This window comes from Saccoglossus kowalevskii, chromosome 6 (assembly GCF_978046115.1).
Source record: "Saccoglossus kowalevskii chromosome 6, keSacKowa6.1, whole genome shotgun sequence".
In the NCBI taxonomy this organism is placed as follows: Eukaryota; Metazoa; Hemichordata; class Enteropneusta; family Harrimaniidae; genus Saccoglossus; species Saccoglossus kowalevskii.
This window is the reverse complement of record NC_140646.1, coordinates 2,258,079-2,278,156: the sequence shown is the minus strand read 5'-3', so window position 1 is coordinate 2,278,156 and position 20,078 is coordinate 2,258,079. Positions and strand designations below refer to the sequence as shown.

General features: G+C 34.8%; 1 protein-coding gene across 3 annotated transcripts in view; it reads right to left on the bottom strand.

The window, feature by feature from the left end:
- Positions 1–877: 877 nt before the first annotated feature.
- LOC102804979 (serine/threonine-protein phosphatase 4 regulatory subunit 1-like) overlaps positions 878–20,078 on the bottom strand; it is a 132,458-nt gene continuing 113,257 nt past the window's right edge. Inside the window, exons 12-19 of one of the 3 annotated variants that reach the window (XM_085499946.1) lie at positions 18,839–19,000; positions 18,241–18,341; positions 17,939–18,059; positions 16,973–17,082; positions 13,025–13,185; positions 4,757–4,902; positions 4,283–4,336; positions 878–2,585 (exon numbers count right to left, since the gene is read on the bottom strand). In XM_085499946.1, coding sequence (XP_085356072.1) covers positions 4,316–4,336; positions 4,757–4,902; positions 13,025–13,185; positions 16,973–17,082; positions 17,939–18,059; positions 18,241–18,341; positions 18,839–19,000 — 822 coding nt within the window. In that variant the 3' untranslated portion in view covers positions 878–2,585; positions 4,283–4,315. Of the gene's footprint in view, positions 2,586–4,282; positions 4,337–4,756; positions 4,903–13,024; positions 13,186–14,993; positions 15,463–16,972; positions 17,083–17,938; positions 18,060–18,240; positions 18,342–18,838; positions 19,001–20,078 lie in introns of those variants that run through there. The other 2 variants (XM_085499947.1, XM_085499948.1) reach the window with 2 other exon arrangements.

The window sequence follows — 20,078 nt, the reverse complement described above, 5'->3', positions numbered from 1 at the left end:
CACTAACGCCTAGAATCTATGTGTTCCAATCAATATAATTCACTCCACTAACGCCTAGAATCTATGAGGTGTTCCAATCAATATAATTCACTCCACTAACACCTAGAATCTATGAGGTGTTCCAATCGATATTATTCACTCCACTAACGCCTAGAATCTATGAGGTGTTCCAATCAATATAATTCATCACTCCACTAACACCTAGAATCTATGAGGTGTTCCAATCGATATCATTCACTCCACTAACACCTAGAATCTATGAGGTGTTCCAATCAATATTATTCACTCCACTAACGCCGAGAATCTATGAGGTGTTCCAATCAATACAATTCACTCCACTAACGCCGAGAATCTATGAGGTGTTCCGATCAATACAATTCACTCCACTAACATCTAGAATCTATGAGGTGTTCCACTCATGCCTAGAATGTTAGAAGCATTTGAATTCATTCCACTAATGCTAACAATCTATAAGAGTGTTTAACTCAGTCCACTGATGCGTAGAATCTATGTTCTGTTCTACTCTCAATTCATCACTCCAATGCCCAGAATATACTGTGAAGTTTTAATTTTAGACCACAGGTGTTGGCAGAGGTATAGCTGATAAAGTTGCTGATACCAGGCAACTTCAAACTTTTTTTTTTAATGCACATTATCGAAAAAACAAAAAAGAACAGCTTAGTTGTTGGTCCAAGCATATCTGAGCTGCAAGTGAAGTCCACGTCTTGGCCAGAGTTTGAACTGGAACCAACAAAAATGCTGCAGTGAACACAGAGCAAGTTTTTGAGATTAGGACTAAAAATTGTACTTGAAACTGTAAGCTGGTTCTTCAATGTTTGAACATGTAGTTGAAAAAAGAACACATAATAAAAACAGATTTCATGGGGAAGTTCCTTTATTGTTATTTTATAAGACATTTTGCATCAAGAAATTATTTTTTACAAAATTACATACAGATCCGCGTGAAAAGGGGACAAAACTATTGCGAGAGATTTATGTATGCTACACATCGTTTGGCTTGTCAAGGGTTTAAAAAGTATGTAAAGTCGCAAAATACTTTCACTTCATCAACTGATTCATCAACAGTTGTTTGAAGAGGCAGGGTGGAAATGATTGGTAAAAGAGGATTGGTCACAGACAGTTTCATCAAAGTCTTAATCCCATGTAAACAAGACATTAAAGTATTTAGCTGTATACTACAAGACAAGATGAAGAATATGAGAAAATCTTTCAATATGAAAGTAGTACAATCCATACAGAAATTCTATACCATAAAAAGGCAGAAAAAAAATTACAATTCTTGAAAGACAAATCTAAAGCTGCATCAGCTTATCTGAAACCATGGCAATGATGCAATTTAGGCCAAAATAGCCCAAATGAGTAAATGATTTTATGATAACCAAAAATAAGCAAAAGATAATATTTGCCCTTACCAAAATAGAGAATTTGGAGATGTAGTTTGAAAAAATTTCGGAAATCACTAAAACTTCCCAGAGTAAAAATATCAGTATTTTAGTTGTATCTACAATATTGTTTTATACAAATATTTTTCAATTTAATGACTCTTTTAAACATCACTCAAAAAATGGAGAACTTGCCAGACTGGATAATTTCCACACATTAAATACATTTGGAGACAATACAATAAATTAGTGAATAAATGCCCAACTTGGTACTCCCGAGAACAAAAAGCAGTTACTAAAGTTGTATTGTAAATAAGACCTAGAGAGATATTGAAGCAATCAGCAGCATAACAATGCAAGTGGACATTAGTTTTACCTGAGCTGCTTCCTACATTGCATATTAAGTTCAAGGAGTATAACAAGTTAATAATCAGACATAAAATTACAGCAAATGAAAACGTGGTTTAGTTTAGCACCTAACTATGGATGATGCAGCACATGGAAAGCCATTACTACTTTCTTTTATTAGACAATACAAATCATACATTAAAGTGACAAGCAATCCACATACTGTAGATTATTTAGCACACATGTCAATGTAGCTTGCACAAGATTCTGTTTGCACACAGGGAGATGGACATTATTAAAATGGTACAAATATACTGTATAATGCACACATTTACTGCAGATAAGTTATTTTTATTGAGATTGTAAAGTACTGTTAAGTTAAACACTGACAAGCTAAGACATTGAAGACTGTCATAATAAAAATCTAATGTATCCAGCAATATAGTAAAGAGACTCACTGATCAAGTTCATGTCTTGCATTAAATTTTTTCTAATTTTGCAAGTTCATTACACAAAGATACACATTTGTGGGGACAATTACATAAATGCACAACTTAAAAAAAAAAAAAGCTAAAGCAATACGAGAACTGCTGGGACACACAACAAATAAGTTTAATTAAACTGCCAACAAAGCAGTGATTTTTAATTATTGCAAGGGCACACATTTTGAATAACCATTTAATCCCCCTTAAAAGAAAAGCACCACAAAACAGTCACTACAGGCAAACAGGAAAGGCCACAGTAAAGGTTCAATCTACAGAAGACTCATTGATGGTTGTGACGACGGTACTTGATTGAAGAAACATTGATATATTCTTATTACACAGGTGGTTCCTAGTATGAAAAAAACACAAAAAAAAACCCATGTCAAGTTAATGTATGAAGTGCCCTCTCCCCCATCATTAAATTGGGTACTTAAAAGATAAGATGTCAACAAACAAGCTACACTCTCATTGGTCTGAATGTTAGTTGTTAAGGTTGGCTAAGCCAATCAAGTACAATCTTGTTAGTAGCTTTGCATAAACTGTACGAACATAATATTTGTATCAAATCAAATATGGCACATTGATACCATATTTGCTTTATGTGAAGCACATAAGGCATATGCACTCCTAATAGATTTCAAAATATTCACTATTCTTGATTACAAATGAATGTTTCACAGGGTGGTGGATGATAGGATACTGAATGCTGGGACAGATTAACATACAAGACAAATATAGGTACATGTGTATCACATTCAATATGGGTTGAATGGGCGTTGTGTAACAAATTATATACGGTAGTGCAAGTCAGTAACACAAGTTTGTCAAGACATGTGAAAGCAAACAATTGAAATCATTGAAAAATCATTGCCCAGTGCTATAATCATACTTGCATTAATTGAGTTTCCATGGCAAAATTTAATGACACCACTAACATTCAACCTATAGATGTATTAAATAGCATATAGTGTAATAAGGCTATGCCCAAACAAATAACTTTTCCTGTCAATTCATCCTTTCAAGAATTTGCAAATGCATTTATTGTTTTTAGTTTGAAAGATGTGGGGAGACATTCTGCTAAAATCTTATGATTGTGTGACAAAAAATTAAAACTGAAATGCAATTCAATTCATTGGATTTGGAGGAGTAAAAGTTAATTTCTCATTGTGTGCGTCAAAAATCACAAATATATGGACTAAAAACAAACATTAGTGAACTTAAAACATTGTGCAGGCAATACAAAAGCAGCCATACAATGTAGAAATGTACACAAAAGTATGTTCAACTGCAAAATGAGCCAACATGAAATTTCAACTACTTTTAAATAAGAAGGTTCGGAAAGTTGAATTTTTAGAATACAGGATTATGTTAAAGCGTGGCGGTCGTCGCGCAGCACGTGTTCGAATTCCATGTAAATAAACAATGTATTTTACATGCGTTGTATACGGTGCTACGAGTCCCATATCGAACAGGACGCGGCGCGACGACTGCCACCCTTTAAATTTTGAATTGGCTAATTTATTAAGAGTAAAAAAACCCTGCAGATTATAAATATGAATGAATTATTGCCATAGAAAGACTGCAGAAGGACAAAAAACAGTTCTGTAATCAATCAAAATTTTAGAAGCCATTAAATTTCAAGAATATGTTCAATGATTAGGTTGTTGAATTTTTTGAAGGGGTAACATTTTAGAGTTTATAATAATACAAATACCTTTCAAAATGTTGATGTAGGGAGGGAGGGAGGGAGGGAGGGAGGGAGGGAGGGAGGGAGTTACCACCATTTACTAATGACTTGCATTATCCATGTGTCAGTTCCTAATGTGTCAGACTTAATAATTGACAGTTTCTAAATAAATGCATAATTAAAAAAAGTAAACATGCTTGAGAAACCAAGTGAAGCAAGATACTTGCTGCAATATTGCAACTAGCCTGCCCGTCTAAATTCAGGCAGTCCTACCATGTGCAGAATACAGGCATGCTATAAACTATTAATAAAGTATTGAAATCATGCAACGATTAAAAGAATGTCTGCACTGCGCCCACCTTTATGCTAGATACCACACTGTGGTGCCATTATTACATGTACTTTATAATTTCCTACAAAGTAATATGGAATGTATGCTTAAGTAAGAAACATGTGCCTATAAGTAGTAATCAGTACACCACATAGTGATAGGCACCCAACAACTATAAAGCATTCTGTTAATTGTCAATACAAGACATGTCATCAGAAACAGCATTTGTGTTAATTATATGCAAAGCATAATGCACCCACTTCACCCTAGAAGTATTCCAACCAGGGATTGCAATTGTGGTGTAGCGAGACCCGATGAGAACATTCAGAGGAGTTGACAAAATATTCTGTGCATCTTTATCACAAATCTAATAATTGGACTTTGGGTTAATATAATCACCGATTCATTTTTAAGCAGATCTCTGATCTAAACTGTCCTTGCTGTATGCAGCCTTGTAAACTGACTGAGAATCACAACTGCAGAATATTTTGGCACGACTTACATCACTATCTCCATCAGCAAAATTGATGTACATATTATTGGACTGAGCCATATAGAAGCGAACATCTCGATCAGCGTCTTCCTGTAACTGTACAAACACATACTGTAACGCATCATATTTGGGGTTCTCCTTGCTGCAGAAGTAATCTGTAATACAAAATGATTCAATTAACACAGCTGTACAAGGAACAAATGTAACTGAAACAACTTGCATGCACACTTCAAAACATGAAGACCAACTGAACAAGCAGTCTATCGGCTGAGATAGCTCCGCTGTTAGCAATGCACATTTCAATTAAAGAACTGAAGACATCATTAAAAAATGAACAATATGTATAGTATCAAAGCAATCGGACTTACAGTTTTTAACAAGAAGTCGAAAATATCACTTTTTACCAAAAATTACAAAAATATTCACCAAAATTAAAGAATTGAAGACATCACAAAATGAACAAATCTGAGAGAGCTACACATGTAGTACCTATATATGTAATATCAAAGCAATTGGACTTGCGGTTTTTAACAAGAAGTCAAAAATATCATTTTTTACCAAAAATGACAATAATATTCACCAAAATTAGAGAATTAAAGATATCATTACAAAAGGAACAAATGTGAGAGAGGTCCACATATAGTACCGTAAAAACTTGATTAATTCACGGTCTATTAGTTCGCGCACCCATTTTATTTTCGAACGCTAATTTTTAAATGTATCCTTTTAATTCGCGGCGTTCAAAAACATGTTTAAAATTGTATCCTATTAATTCGCGGGCCAGAATAAAGTGGATAACTCAGAATATATTGCATGAAGACATTAAAAATATACAGATAATTTTATGTTATCAGTACTTGGTGTCGCCGCAATCGCAGATGATCTCCGTCATTTACAGCCTTTCAGTTAGCAAGCAGTTTAGGTTCGGTAAAGATTTGACGTGAAAAAAATCATTCCCCCACGACACTACAGATGTTGGGCAAGATTATTACTTAGTCGATAAATATCCATCGGTCAGCACATCGATTACGAATTTCCGTAATGGAAAGCTTAGTACAGGGTTTTTTCGTCGCTGGTTCACAGGGTTGCATCGACCATGTGCCCGCCATCATTCTATTACGTCATTTAAGTGAACCGCCCTATGGTGCGTAAATTGACATTTTTGATTGGTCGGGCGATTGACCTCGTGTCACATTTTCATTAAACCGGATTCGGTAAAAAACACAAGGTTGAGCGGTCATGTACCTTCTACAAATCTAACCTTGCACACATAATCTTGTACTGATGTGTTTTTTGTCCAAAAAAGACGTTCCCTTTCATTTAACCCCCAGTTAACTCTTCGTGTCCATGGTATTTGTGAGAGTTAAAAAGATTTTTCGAACAAATGACAAGTAACTATATTGATTTGCGTCAAGCTGGGTGGCCCGAATTTAAATTTATCATTGCCCAGTGCCGCACGTAATTCAAACGCGTGGTTATTAGAGTTCAGTCGAAATGTACGTGAATAATGCGATCGAAGTCCGCTGCCCAGAGTTTATTATATTATAGTAAAATTTTATTTGACGTATGGTATGTTTATGTTTGCGTAATTATTATGAATGCAACGCATTATCAAGTCGGTGATATTGAAATATTCACAGACCCAATACCCCGGGTCAGTGCCCTAACAATAGTGGAAAAAAAACTAATTATCATGAAAGCAATACATAACGAAGTACAGAGCTGGTACAACATTGTAAACAAATTTGCATGATTAGAAAAGCAGTGCACTAAGTAAACGACGTTCAAGTTGATATATTCAAGCCAGTACAGAGTTGCATACAAGCTGCGTAATTACAGTACCTTCGGATATAATAACAATTTTACTAGTTTGACGCGCGAGGCACGAAAAAAAAAGAAGGTCGCTAAGGTAACGCGCCAGTTCAGCGCGTGACTTGGGGGTCAAAATTCGGTCAACACACACTTGATGTCAGCATCGCCGCGCAACAAGTTTCGCAAAAAAGTACTTGAAGTTCAATTGCGTCCCAAAATTATGACGCTGATCACTCAGTTGTCGCAGCGTGTGTTGTGTCATGTCCATGATGCACCCCGTTTCGACTTTGGCTTGCTTTTCCTTCTTAGTGATGCGACCTCTCACCAATGTATTAAAACACTTTGAATTTATACTTTGCATGATTATATTTGGTCAACGCGAAACATTTTTTCTAAACATTTTCTGAGACCATTTTTATCAACGCAGGGTTATTTTTCCCCGACAAGATGGGCTTCGTAATATCTGCCATAACATCGTCCGGGCGATGCCCAGAAAAATAAAAAAAAAAGACAGTGCAGCTAGACGGCTCTGTGTACAGAGTGACCTTTGCCATTTCACTGTTTCATTTCAAGTGTAACATGGTGCGTGGTCCTTGACGCAGTGCGTGTTCTCTGCCCGACTATACGCCATGAATGTCGCTAGCCAAGAGTCTCAGAGGCACTAAAAAACGTCCTGTAATAGTGTTCATTAGAAAACAAAACAAATCACTAATAAATTTATAAATTCAGCTCCTTTTTGAATTGATCAAAAAGTACTCTTAATTCGCGCACCAAAAACCAATAATTTCAGTTTTGACGCTATTAATTCGTGCACTTGAATAAATTATTATTTTTACTACCGCGAATTAATCGAGTTTTTACGGTACCTATATATATAATATCAAAGCAATTGGAATTGCAGTTTTTAATAAGAAGTTGAAACAAGCAGCCTCTCAGCTGAGATAGCTCTGCTGTTAGCAATGCACATTTCAATTAAAGAACAGAAGATATCATTAGAAAATGAACAATATGCATAGTATCAATGCAATGGGACTTGCTGTTTTCAACAAGAATTCAAAAATATAATTTTTCACCATAAATGATTGTGGTTTTTAACAAGAAGAAAATATCACTTTTCACCAAAAATGACAAAAATATTCACCAAAATTGGAGAATTAAAGATATCATTACAAAATGAACAAATCTGAGAGAGGTCCACATGTAGTACCTATATATGTAATATCAAAGCAATTGGACTTGTGGTTTTTAATAAGAAGTCGAAAATATCACTTTTTACCAAAAATGACAAAAATATTCACCAAAATTAGAGAATTGAAGATATCATTACAAAATGAACAAATCTGAGAGAGATCCACATGTAGTACCTATATATGTAATATCAAAGCAATTGGACTTGCGATTTTTAACAAGAAGTCAAAAATATCACTTTTTAACAAAAATGACAAAAATATTCACCAAAATTAGAGAATTGAAGATTATCATCATGAAATGAACAAACCTAAGAGAGGTCTACCCAAGGTACATATACACCAAGTATCAAAGCATTCAGGCTTGTAGTTTTTAAGAAGAAGTCGAAAAAGTAAAACATTGACACTGACGACGCCGGACAATCACTCATATGATAAGCTCCGCTCGACAAAGTCGACAGCGGAGCTAAAAAACTAAAGGTAGATGGCAGTTTCAAATACTGTGGAATACTTTTATTTTCGCTGGAATTAATGTTCGCTGATTTTTGATGAGTTTAATGTGAAATATGGGAAAAAAAAGTATATTCGCTGGATTTTTATTTTCCCTGAATCATCCCTTCAGCGAAAATGAATTCCAAGCGAAAATAAAGTATTATACAGTAATTTTCTTTCTATTGACTGCACAATTGTGAATGTGATGTATTAAAGTAGTCAACTGTCTAATATGCAGCTTAGAAATACACAACATGTTGTGAACACTGCTTGCAAGTTTTCAGATAATAATATAATGAATTTATTGCATCCTTAGAAATAATTTCCATTGGTTGAACAGCAATAAAATGTTAGTAATGTGATGTGACTGCATAAAATATCAATTTCTATGAATTTCAAGCAATTCTGAGTTGAGCAACACTTAAAATAAAGCCAAATTGATGAAAATTCAGTATGGAATACAAATAATGAATACTGTATTTACTATATTAGAAACACATCTCCAAAGCAAAAATTCAAATTAGGTCATTAAATATGCATGTATCTCAACAAAAAAAATCAAGTCAGCAGATTATGCTATTATCCCAGATAATTGGTTCTTGAGACATCAGTGGAACAGACACATGTATACTCTGATGTTTGAAGAATAAACAAATCATGACCTGCCGTTTAAAGCGAGAGGGTAGTCACCTGCGCACAGGCTATGGCCATCTGACGCATGCACAGGTGACAACTCCTCAGCTTTAATCATTAGGATACAAATCGAGAACGAGCCACTTTAAATAACAACTTGAAACAAATGCATGTTACAGGGTTCCCCACAGAAAAAATGCATAGTGCTGCAACTAATTTGCATATCATTTACATACCTTTCCTTCATTAATTAATTAACAGAACTTATTTACAATTATGAATATTGATGAGCTCAGTCACAGTGCAAATATATTTTTTAATGGAATCAACACATGTTTCACAATTTAGAAGAGTATGAAACACTCGAAATACAAATGCTGCAGACTAAATAAAAACACAAATAAATTAATTAAATTGCAACAATGTCTATTGTAAAACGTTGAATGAAACGCATTCGACAAGTTAAGCCAGAAATACGTTCATGAATTTCATGATTTTATTTACTCCATTACATTCTTCTTCAAAAAGTAATCGACCATGTAGTTAATTGGCGTATTGTTGTAATTTATTAGTAGTACTATCAACTTCTAAAACGTTTACATTCACATTAATGAGCGAACAAATAAAACTTCAAACCGATCATCAAAGTTACTATGTGAAATAACTTACTTGGCGATGTTATACCAATAATTCCTCAAAAAATGTTACTTCTTTGAAATGAAAGTAAAATCCAACTTATTTTTATCGGGAGCAATTATTTTTGATCACTCGATTGCTTTGGTAAACAAGCAGCCTCTCGGCTGAGATAGCTCCGCTGTTAGCAATGCACATTTCAATTAAAGAACAGAAGATATTAGAAAATGAACAATATGCATAGTATCAATGCAATGGGACTTGCTGTTTTCAACATGAATTCAAAAATATCATTTTTCACCATAAATGATTGTGGTTTTTAACAAGAAGAAAATATCACTTTTTACCAAAAATGTAAAAAATATTCATCAAAATTAGAGAATTGAAGATATCATTATGAAATGAACAAATCTGAGAGAGATCCACATGTAGTACCTATATATGTAATATCAAAGCAATTGGAGAATTGAAGATATGATCATGAAATGAACAAATCTGAGAGAGGTCTACCCAAGGTATACACCAAGTATCAAAGCATTCAGGCTTGTAGTTTTCAAGAAGAAGTCGAAAAAGTAAAACATTGACACGGACGACGACGGACAATCACTCATATGATAAGCTCTGCTCGACAAAGTCAACAGCGGAACTAAAAAAAAAAAAACAGACCCGCCATGATGTTTGTGAAAATTAGTATGTGTCCTTTGACCCGATGGGTCAAGAATGGCATTAACCAATCAAAATGCTGCATGGTAATGTAGAATCTGAAGTTTTCCCGAATGGCAGTGATCATAACAAGCAGCCTCTCGGCTGAGATAGCCACGCTGTTAGCAATGCACATTTCAATTAAAGAACTGAAGACATCATTAAAACATAGTTGAACTCTGGTGACCTTGCCCTTTGTTATATAATATAATTCCTTTAACATAGTTTGTTTCAATATAAATATGCATTGTCATAATTAATTTTGAATACAAACAAGTTTTGGGGTTGAACCAACAGTGGGGAATCAGTCTACCGAATGTCCTTTAAAGATGTAAATATCTTACAAAAACATTGGTGCCTTATTTGTTTAATTATATTAAGGGACATAATTTCCAGATTTATTCAAAGTAATTCAGATATTTTAGTATTAAAACAAATGCCTCATCGCAAAAAAAAAAGTGCTGCATTTAGACGTGAATAGATTCATAAAACATGCAAGATAACAGAAAATCTTAGCTGGCCTTTTGTCCAAGTATTTTGTACAGGTGTCTGTCAAAAATTAATGATTCACTGAGACAAATATGAACTGCCTCATTGTGCGACTACTGTATTATATGAAAAGTAAAAAAAAAAACAGCCTTTATGAATAGTTATGTTGCAAGCTCTGCTTTGTATGCAAATCTTCAAACACTGCAATCTTTGAAGTGCGTTTTTAAACCAGTATTATAAAAACTCTATCATTCTGTTCTAATAGCTGAAACATATTCCTGTGAGTTTTCATTTGTCGAATGAAGTTTGTCTAATACAGAATACATATATTTTAGAACAATTTTCTTTTTAAAATGTGGATGAAATGTTTTGCTTTTTATGTATTTTTTATGTATTGTTTTTGATTTGATAACTTTGAACTAAACAGATTTTCTATTAGCTTCAGATCTTGATCAAAGTTAGGCACCCAGTTCATAGGAGTGCTTATATTGATTTTCTGACATCTTGTTTTCTGTAAAGATTTTATTGGTAGGTTTGCAAATGTGTAACAGACTGTGCAATCTCTCCATGAGTTGGTTTGGAAACCCATTATGGGATTCTGAGATACATTACCAAGGATATTATTACAAGATAAATCATTTGCTTCATTGAACACATACAACAATGCATATTTCCACTGAGATCAGTGACCTTTGATGTGTATCACCAGTGATTAGTCAAGTAGAAACAGTCAAAATATTTTATCAGATTTTCTCAATTTTTGCATGATATTTTCATACAGGACATCTGTTGTTCAAACTCAGGGAAGACTTTATACTGATGAATAAGGTGACCAAGTTTGATAAAGTTTGGAATAGAATTAGTAAAGTTATTATGCACACAATAACAATTATTAACGACGACGACGACAACGACGACGACGACGACAATGACGACGATAACGACAACGCCAGACAAAATTTTTCCCTTAATATACCTTTCCCTTCCATCTTTGATGGTACCGGCAAAGTAAAAATGAACAATATGTATAGTATCAAAACATTCAGACTTGCTGTTTTCAACAAGATGTGGAAAATATCACTTTTTACCAAAAATGACAAAAATATTCACCAAAATTAGAGAATTGAAAATATCATCACAAAATGAACAAATCAGAGAGAGGTCTACCCAAGGTACATATACACCAAGTATCAAAGCATTCAGGCTTGTAGTTTTCAAGAAGTCGAAAAAGTAAAACATTGACACGGACAACAACGACGGACAATCACTCATATGATAAGTCGACAGCGGAGCTAAAAATTACATTGCGGAAGTTGAGCAATGTTGTAGCACGATGTGTTGGCATCAATTTCAATTGAAAACTGCATGATGGTTTTCGAAAGAGGTGATTAGCAATTTTTAAAAGGGAAAATAGGTCTTGAAAGAAGACTTTTTACATGATTCGCGATAACAGTTCAAATGTATTTTACCAAATCACGCAATAAACAAGTTTTTTTCGTGAATAGCGTAAATTTATCGTGAACTCTGTTTTGACCATGTTATATCGAGGTAGACTTTATTTTAAAAAGAATTGTAGCTTTTAATTTAAAGACTGTCTATTGCAGAAAATATTTACTTACAAACAAAGAGGAGCTAATTTTACAAAATTGACTAGCCGCTATGTATCGTGCGACTAGGTCTATTTACAAATTATAATCCACGACTGGCAGGATGCCTGTCGGTCGGTAAGTAATTATAATAACAATCAAACAATAGTCCTGGTCGGAAGCGTTTCCGCAGTGGTCACTAATTTTGAGTGACGGTCGGGGCCGACCAGCGTGGCGAACAAAGCTTTTGCACATCTGATATTGGCATGTCAAAAATGAAATCAAGTGCCGAGGTCGGAACACATAGCGCCGAGGTCCTAAGTAAAGCGCTGAGGACCTCTGTGCTAAAAAGCCCTGGGAAGAACCCTGATGCTAATAGTGTGGTATGGTGTATAATGTATAATTGCAATCAGTCAAGGCATGTCAGACATGATTTGAAAACATTTGTTATTATTAAATTTCAGTCACTTGGTCACATTTAATCTGAAAAAACAAAACCAAAATGATGTCCAATGCATGTATCATGTTTGCACAAAATGTATACACACAACAGAGATCTGGTTGTGGTATAACAGAAATGCTCCATTGTGATTAAATTTTCAGCATTAAAAATATTCAGCTGTCTTGAATAGACATTGATTGTCAATGCACTTCTCAGATACAGGCGAGGACAGACAGACATGAACTAAAATAATCGTCTAAGTCTGAGGAGTGAAGGAATTGGAATTACAGATGAGACTTACCTGAGGGTATAACGTGACTGGCCAGTGTTCGAGATACTGCAAGGCGTACATTTGGCACATTGTCCCTTGCTAATTCTAGCAGATGGGGTAATAGCTCCTCTGCAAAGTCATCCTCACAGAGTGACTCTTCTGCTAACAGTGATTGACACAGATGAGCAAAACTGAAAATCAACAAAATAGGTTTTTGTACATCAGAAATCAATGTCAACCGACAGTCATGAAATCAAATGACAAAGAAAATACACATTGGTTTTTCATATGTGACTGAAGCTGCAATCACTCTATAACCAGACAACAATAACTGGTAGAATAACTATATAATGTCAAATTGAAATTAAAATAAATAAACTTAATTGTAAAATAGATTTCATACATGGCAAAAATTTTAAATGATCAATTATATCACCGACCGTCTAACCAACGTAGGCAACAAGCTTCGCAGATTACTGGTGTTGTCTTACTAATTCAGCTGCGACACCTTAAGGTAGAGATGGAGTTTATTTGTGAATTTCAATCAAAAATAGTTTTTTTTTCGTTTTTCATAAAAAATTTTATCTAAAGAACATTGTGTCAAAATTTGACCAATGAATTCTTATTGAAACACCGTTAAAACTGCTGGTTATTTTCCGATTAAAAATAAACAAGTCATTGTCAATGACACGTCCCCGTTCCGTTCATATTTGAGTGACATATACATTCAAAGCAGATCATGACCGAAATGCACCTGCATATGTACAACACATTGTACTAAATCTGAACAAAATCCATCCATGCATGACTGAGATCTGGTTCCGGAATTGTGAAAATACGTGATTTTAATGCATTTTCGGTCTTAAAATGGCCATCATTCAGCTATTGTTAAGCGGATCATGAAACAAATGCACATATCTATTTGTGACATGATGTACCTTGTGTGTGTGAAGTTTGAACTTGATCAATCCAGACATGTCTTGGATACGGATCCAGAACTGAATTCTTTAAAACAAAATGGCCGCCAGTCGGCCATTTCGAACTTGATCCGAAAAAAAAAATGACGTGCATCAAGGTCCTATTATGTTTAATGTATGTACCAAATTTGAACAAAATCCGTCCATGCATAACTGAGATCCGGGTCCGGAATGGTGAAAATGTGCGATTTTGATGCATTTTCGGCCTTAAAATGGCCGCTATTCGGCTATCGTTAATGGGATCATGAAAAAAATGCATGTGCATATGTCCCATATAATGTGTGATGTATGAGTGAAGTTTGAACTTAATCGGTCCATGCATGTTCGAGATACAGGTGATCACGGACGCACGGACGGACGCAAGTCCCCATTTTCGGACTCCGTCCGAACGGGGACTAAAAACACTCACACGTGGCAATGTTTATGTCCAATTGCCTAATTTGCATGAGTAAGCAAATAACAGGACCTTTGATTGACAATATGCAAATCGCGATTGTATGGGTCATAGTTCATTCAATCACACGTATGTGCAATTATTCTCAAATCGGTTCTCGCTCGCTAGCAAACCAAACATTATATTTCCTCGGTGTTTTTTCCTAATTTATATCATTAAATTATGCGTGGTGTGAAAAGAAAGAGGTAGAAAGAATTTTTAAGAAAATTTCTATGTCGGAAGAGGCAAAATCTACATCGAAGTCATCAGACCGCCGAACGAAAAACAAAATCGATGTGAGCGTGACTTTCCCCAGAAGAGTGAATCCGAGTTGCTGATTGACTGGGAGATTTTATTTTTAAATAATTGTTCTCAAAAAATAAACTGAGCATGTGAAGAATAATTTAACATTGTTTACAGTGATAACAGCTCATTGTCGAAACGAAGCTTACCCATTCACGCTAGTCACAATAAACATCATACTCTTGAATAGGCGTCAATGACTACGGTAAAACTTAGACTCTATTTTAGGAGTCAGGAATGATTGAAATGTCCGAAAATGACGCCAAAGTGCACCTTAAAAGTCCCATTTTATTTTTTTCTAAATCCAATCTCGAATTCACGTCAGAATCTGGTCCCTCAAATAAGGGACATTTGAGCTTTGATTCTAACCGGATATATTGCACTGGGTCGGGGAGATACAAACTTTCATGTATCTTTTGTACTTCGATCATTCGCAAGTTTTGCTAGGTGGTGCGAGGCAGCTTTGTTTGTAACCGGACAAACTCTGTTTAAGTCAATGAAACAACTGACAATGCTAAAATAAATTGCAGAGGTACCCTAAAATTAATTGAAAACAAGCAAATAATTTCCATGAAAAATAAATCACAGAGAGAGGTAACTTGATACATTAACAACTCTTTTGACCTACATATATTAGTTTTGTGCTGACCCATGTCTGATGTTTTGTTTTCCTTGTCATAATACTTACTGATTGATGACTTTGTTTTGATTTTGAGTTGTTTAGGCTACAACTCGGTCACAACCTTTGCTTTTACCTGAAACATGGGGAAGTTTACATCAATTTGACGGACAATCCATTTTTTCAAAACTAACGAAGCACACTGTCTGGCATCCCCATTTTTTCATTTGCTGATTTCTATTCAGAAAAATTCGACCGCTCGGAAATACACCTAATTTTGCACTCTCAAAATATGTCAGATTTCCAAAACAAATTATTTAAAAACCGGTCGGAATTTTAGAACCTTTACGGTATGTCGCCAACCGTTGCCAGTAGTACACAGCATGTTTTGTACGTGCATCCGTGCGATCCGTTGCCAGTAGTACACAGCATGTTTTGTACGTGCATCCGTGCGATGATTGTCTGCGACTGTCTTAGAAAATCCCTGAATAGGGCGTACCAAAATCGGAAAAAATAAAAACAAATATTCCAATATTTCTTTTAACAAATTCGTTGCAGTGGGAAAAATAGGATTGGAAACTCTAAACAAAACTTCTGTGCCTCGCGTTTCAATTCTAGGGTTACGCGATTATTCATTATTGTGCGTTCGCTTCCTGGAGTTGGTTCTTAATACTACGTAAAAATCATCGAGGATAAATAATTTAATATCCTACATTGTACTCTTCACGGTAAACCATAGGCTCTGAAATACTCGTAAATTTTTTATTGAAAATACATGGAAGAGAAGCCATGATGTTTTGGTCGTGATAAAAGGTCAGCTTCTTAGGACCGCCCCCTGTTTAATAATTCATGAGATGACGTCATATTTACTGGGCATTGCCACGTGTTTTTACCGACCCCATCAAAACACTGGTACGATTGATGTGTTTCTGATTTATATATTCAAGAGCAGTTGTTCTGATTCAACGATTTTACATCAAATGTCTATGTCTATACGTTAACTTTTCAATTTCAATTGTCTAGAAAGTCTGACGAAGTATGACAAAGCAGTAATTCCCGGTTGAACGCGCAAATATGCAAATTAGCCTTTTTCTCGTCTTCTATTTTTGGTGAATTCTTGGGTTTTAATTTGAAATAGCTGATAGACGCTTTGGCCATTTGCCTCGAAATTTTCACACATTATTGACAAGGTGCTCCCCCTTCAAAATGTGTCTGGACAGTTTATTACGCAAAAATATAAAAGTGAACTTTGAGGTCATGCTGTGCGAGTTTGAAAGCCGTTAGAGAGATGAGCGGACGCATTTGAATTAGTAGTATACCAAGGTATCCAGTGATGTAATTTTACCCACAAACGAACTTGAAGCTTTTAAGTTAATTTTTTTAAAACCACTTTTGCCCAAAAAAGCATATTTTTGACCCAAAATCAAAAATGCATTCTGGATATTTAAAAAAAAGACAAGTTTTACAAAGTTTGTATAATAAGCTTTCAGAAAATATATAACATGTTGGATATATAATACTATCTTCATTGTCTAATTACTCAACTAAAAAGCAAGCCAAATAAACTGCATCTCTACCTTAAACAATGAGCATTTGTAGATTAGTAACAAGGACTGTGCTGCAATGTGTAACACAGGGACACTCACGTTTGCCTTCCAAACCATCTATTGCTTTCTGCATATCTATTTACAATGTCATCTATGAATCTTTTATGAAGGCTATTGTCATCTCGTAGTTTCTTCAGAATTATACTGAGCTGTTGACAAATTGATATAATAAATATTACCAAACACTAACAAACCAACTATCGGCATATTTTACTATCAATGGACAAGCTGCATTTTATGGTTACTGTGAAACACTTAATTTTTCACTGGCATTTAATTTCACTATTTTGATGTTTTGAACATATTCACTGGGTTCTAAGTTCACAAATTTGGCAGAGAAATAATGAGTTCTAGTTATTTCATATGTTCACCCAGTGAAAATAGCAAATATTAAAACCCAGTGAATAATTAAAGCATTGACAGTAATTTTACTGACAATTGATGGACCTTAAATATGATTGGTTAATGTCAATCACCTGTAGATCACATGAATTGCATATGCAGCATTTAAACCTACTGTAGAGTATGGTTTCAGTGACCCACACATTTGAATATACTTGCATGGCTATGGTAATGGGACAAACTGACCAATGATGCTATGTAGTCACTGCAGTTCTTAGACAGCATGCATGTTTTATAGTTTTCAGTTTAAAACATGACAGTTTTCAGTTTAAAAAATGACAGGAAAAGTAGTTCAGTGTAAATGTAATAACATTTTTCCATAGGCCTAGTTATCCTACTTTCACCATCTGTCCTCTGCAAATCATCATTTTCCCAAACATAACCACCAGGGTTCAGTAGTCTTTGGACATTATTTCAAAATGGTAATTAGTGTCACAATTGGGTGTAAAACTAAATTTAATATTTAACAGAAAAAACTTAGGCCCTTAGCCTGAAATGATTTAACAAAATTAGAACATTTTGAAAAAATACCATCAAATTGCTGATGCTTAGTGAGCTAATATGGTGGGCATCAGAATCACTGTAACATAGTGATAACCTTACCAATTTGTAAGCGAGTGTCCTAACTTCAGCTACTCTATCGCCTGCTAACGTTATTGCTATAGGAAAGATATATTCAATGACATCTAATGGTGAAAATAAATCACATAAAGCGACCAACTGCCTGTAATACAACAGAAGAAATAAACCATCACAGCAGTGTCAATATAATCCTCATTTTACATTGAAGCAATAAACACACTAAATAACTCAACTTCATGAACAGTGATTGGTGTATGGAGATAAACTGGGTGATATTATGTTTTACATTAAAAGTATGCAATTTATAGTAACAAGTAACTTACAGTGATAATTCATGCCTAAACCTCCAATTTCTTTGGTTATCGGTTTGTAAAAAATCTGTAAGCCTAATCAGGTATTCCTTTCTCATACCTTTATTCAGAAGCTGAAAAAGAAAACTGCAGAATGAGCCAAACTTACTTAACTTCAGTATTAAACAAACACAGAAAACGTACATGTTGATCAGAAAAACAAGTGAATGTAGGCAAAGTATCCACAAAACAAAAACCCATACTGGATTATGAACTAGACACACTAAAGTGCATGTATAAGCAGATAAGATACAAACAAAAAGGTTTTGAACTGTACGCAGCTGATTATGAAAGAAAAGCATTTTTCAAAAAATCTCTGATTATGTAACATATCAATACATTATTTGTCCAAATTGCGTGTGAACTGCCAGTTTATTTTCAAAAATCTAGTTTAGTGTAAACATTTCACTAAATGTTTAAAACCAGGCCGAGTGAACACAAAAATTATGTTTTTTAAAGCTGTTTTATGTAACAAACCCAGGAATAAATTAAATGTATATGGGAACCTAAACTTTGAATCCAAGTAAAAACCTTTCTCAGCTGGAAAAGTAAAAAACACACTGATACATACCCTAAGGAAATCAGCCAAATGTTTTAAAACTCCAATCCTGACTTCATCTAGATCTTTAAGAAAGCCATTAAACACTGGCACCAGGTCATCAGACGTGATTTGGTCTCCTAAAATAACAGCCATCTCATGAATTGAGAAAGCCAGTGTCCGCCTTACTTTCCACTGAAATAACAATTAAGGATGCTGTACACCACTTTTTTGTATTTTTCAATGCTGGACTACAAGGAGGAGCAAACACTCAGTAGGAAAAAAAGTGAATTGGATGTTTTAATAGGGTGTAAAAATCAATTTTTGTTAATTAAAAACAAAAGCACATGTCAGTGTTTTGAAAGCTATGTTTTAATTAATCAGATAAAGACATAATAGACAGATAATTTGCATAATAGTCACCACCCATAGCAAATATAAACAGTCTCTGTACAAGCTCAGACTAGTAATACGGTACAAGTATTAGTAGTCCGAGGTACAAGTTACACGCATTCCATTTACAATCGTTCACAAATTTAATTTCGTTGAATTTCTCGCTCCTCAAGCAGTCGACTATGAAACAGTCTTGGGGTCGACTATGACAGTGACGAAAGAAAACGAATGCAAGGAAATTTGGAGAAGAACGTCGACAGTATGTAAAGCGATTATTATGAAAATTTAATCATGGAAGGTACCTTCCACGATTTAATTGATCAGACCATGGAGGTATAAACAGAAGGTAGAAAATTTGAGCACATGGCAGACTTTGTTTTCGTGACCAAATTACGTGTCATGGACTCCGACCACAATGAGTCGGAAGTGAAACACTTGTGCCCGGACTTGGCTACACCATGGCTACACGTAAAGCACGAGACAAACAGCTGTAAAAGCGTGTGTGTGAGCATCCTTGTTTTACCTGTTTCATTTTTCTTAATCTTCACATTCTCAATAGATAATTTGACGGATTCAATGAAGTTAGATTTGTTATACATGATATAGAAAGTGAACTGAATGTAAGATACGAGCAGTAGTCCCCGCCAGCAGTTGTTCCGGTACTATGTATTACGCATTGAAGATGGAAAAAGAATCATCACACTAATTTTGTCACAACAGTTTTGGGAACTAAAAAACGGAAAACATAATAACGGAGCAAACAAACTGAAAATTCACCGCCCGATCGACAGACAACTTTAAACCTAAGTGATCGCATCTCCTGATTCAGTTCAGCACTCGCTGTGACTTCTCTCCCCCCTCATTGCCATTCAAATCAGAT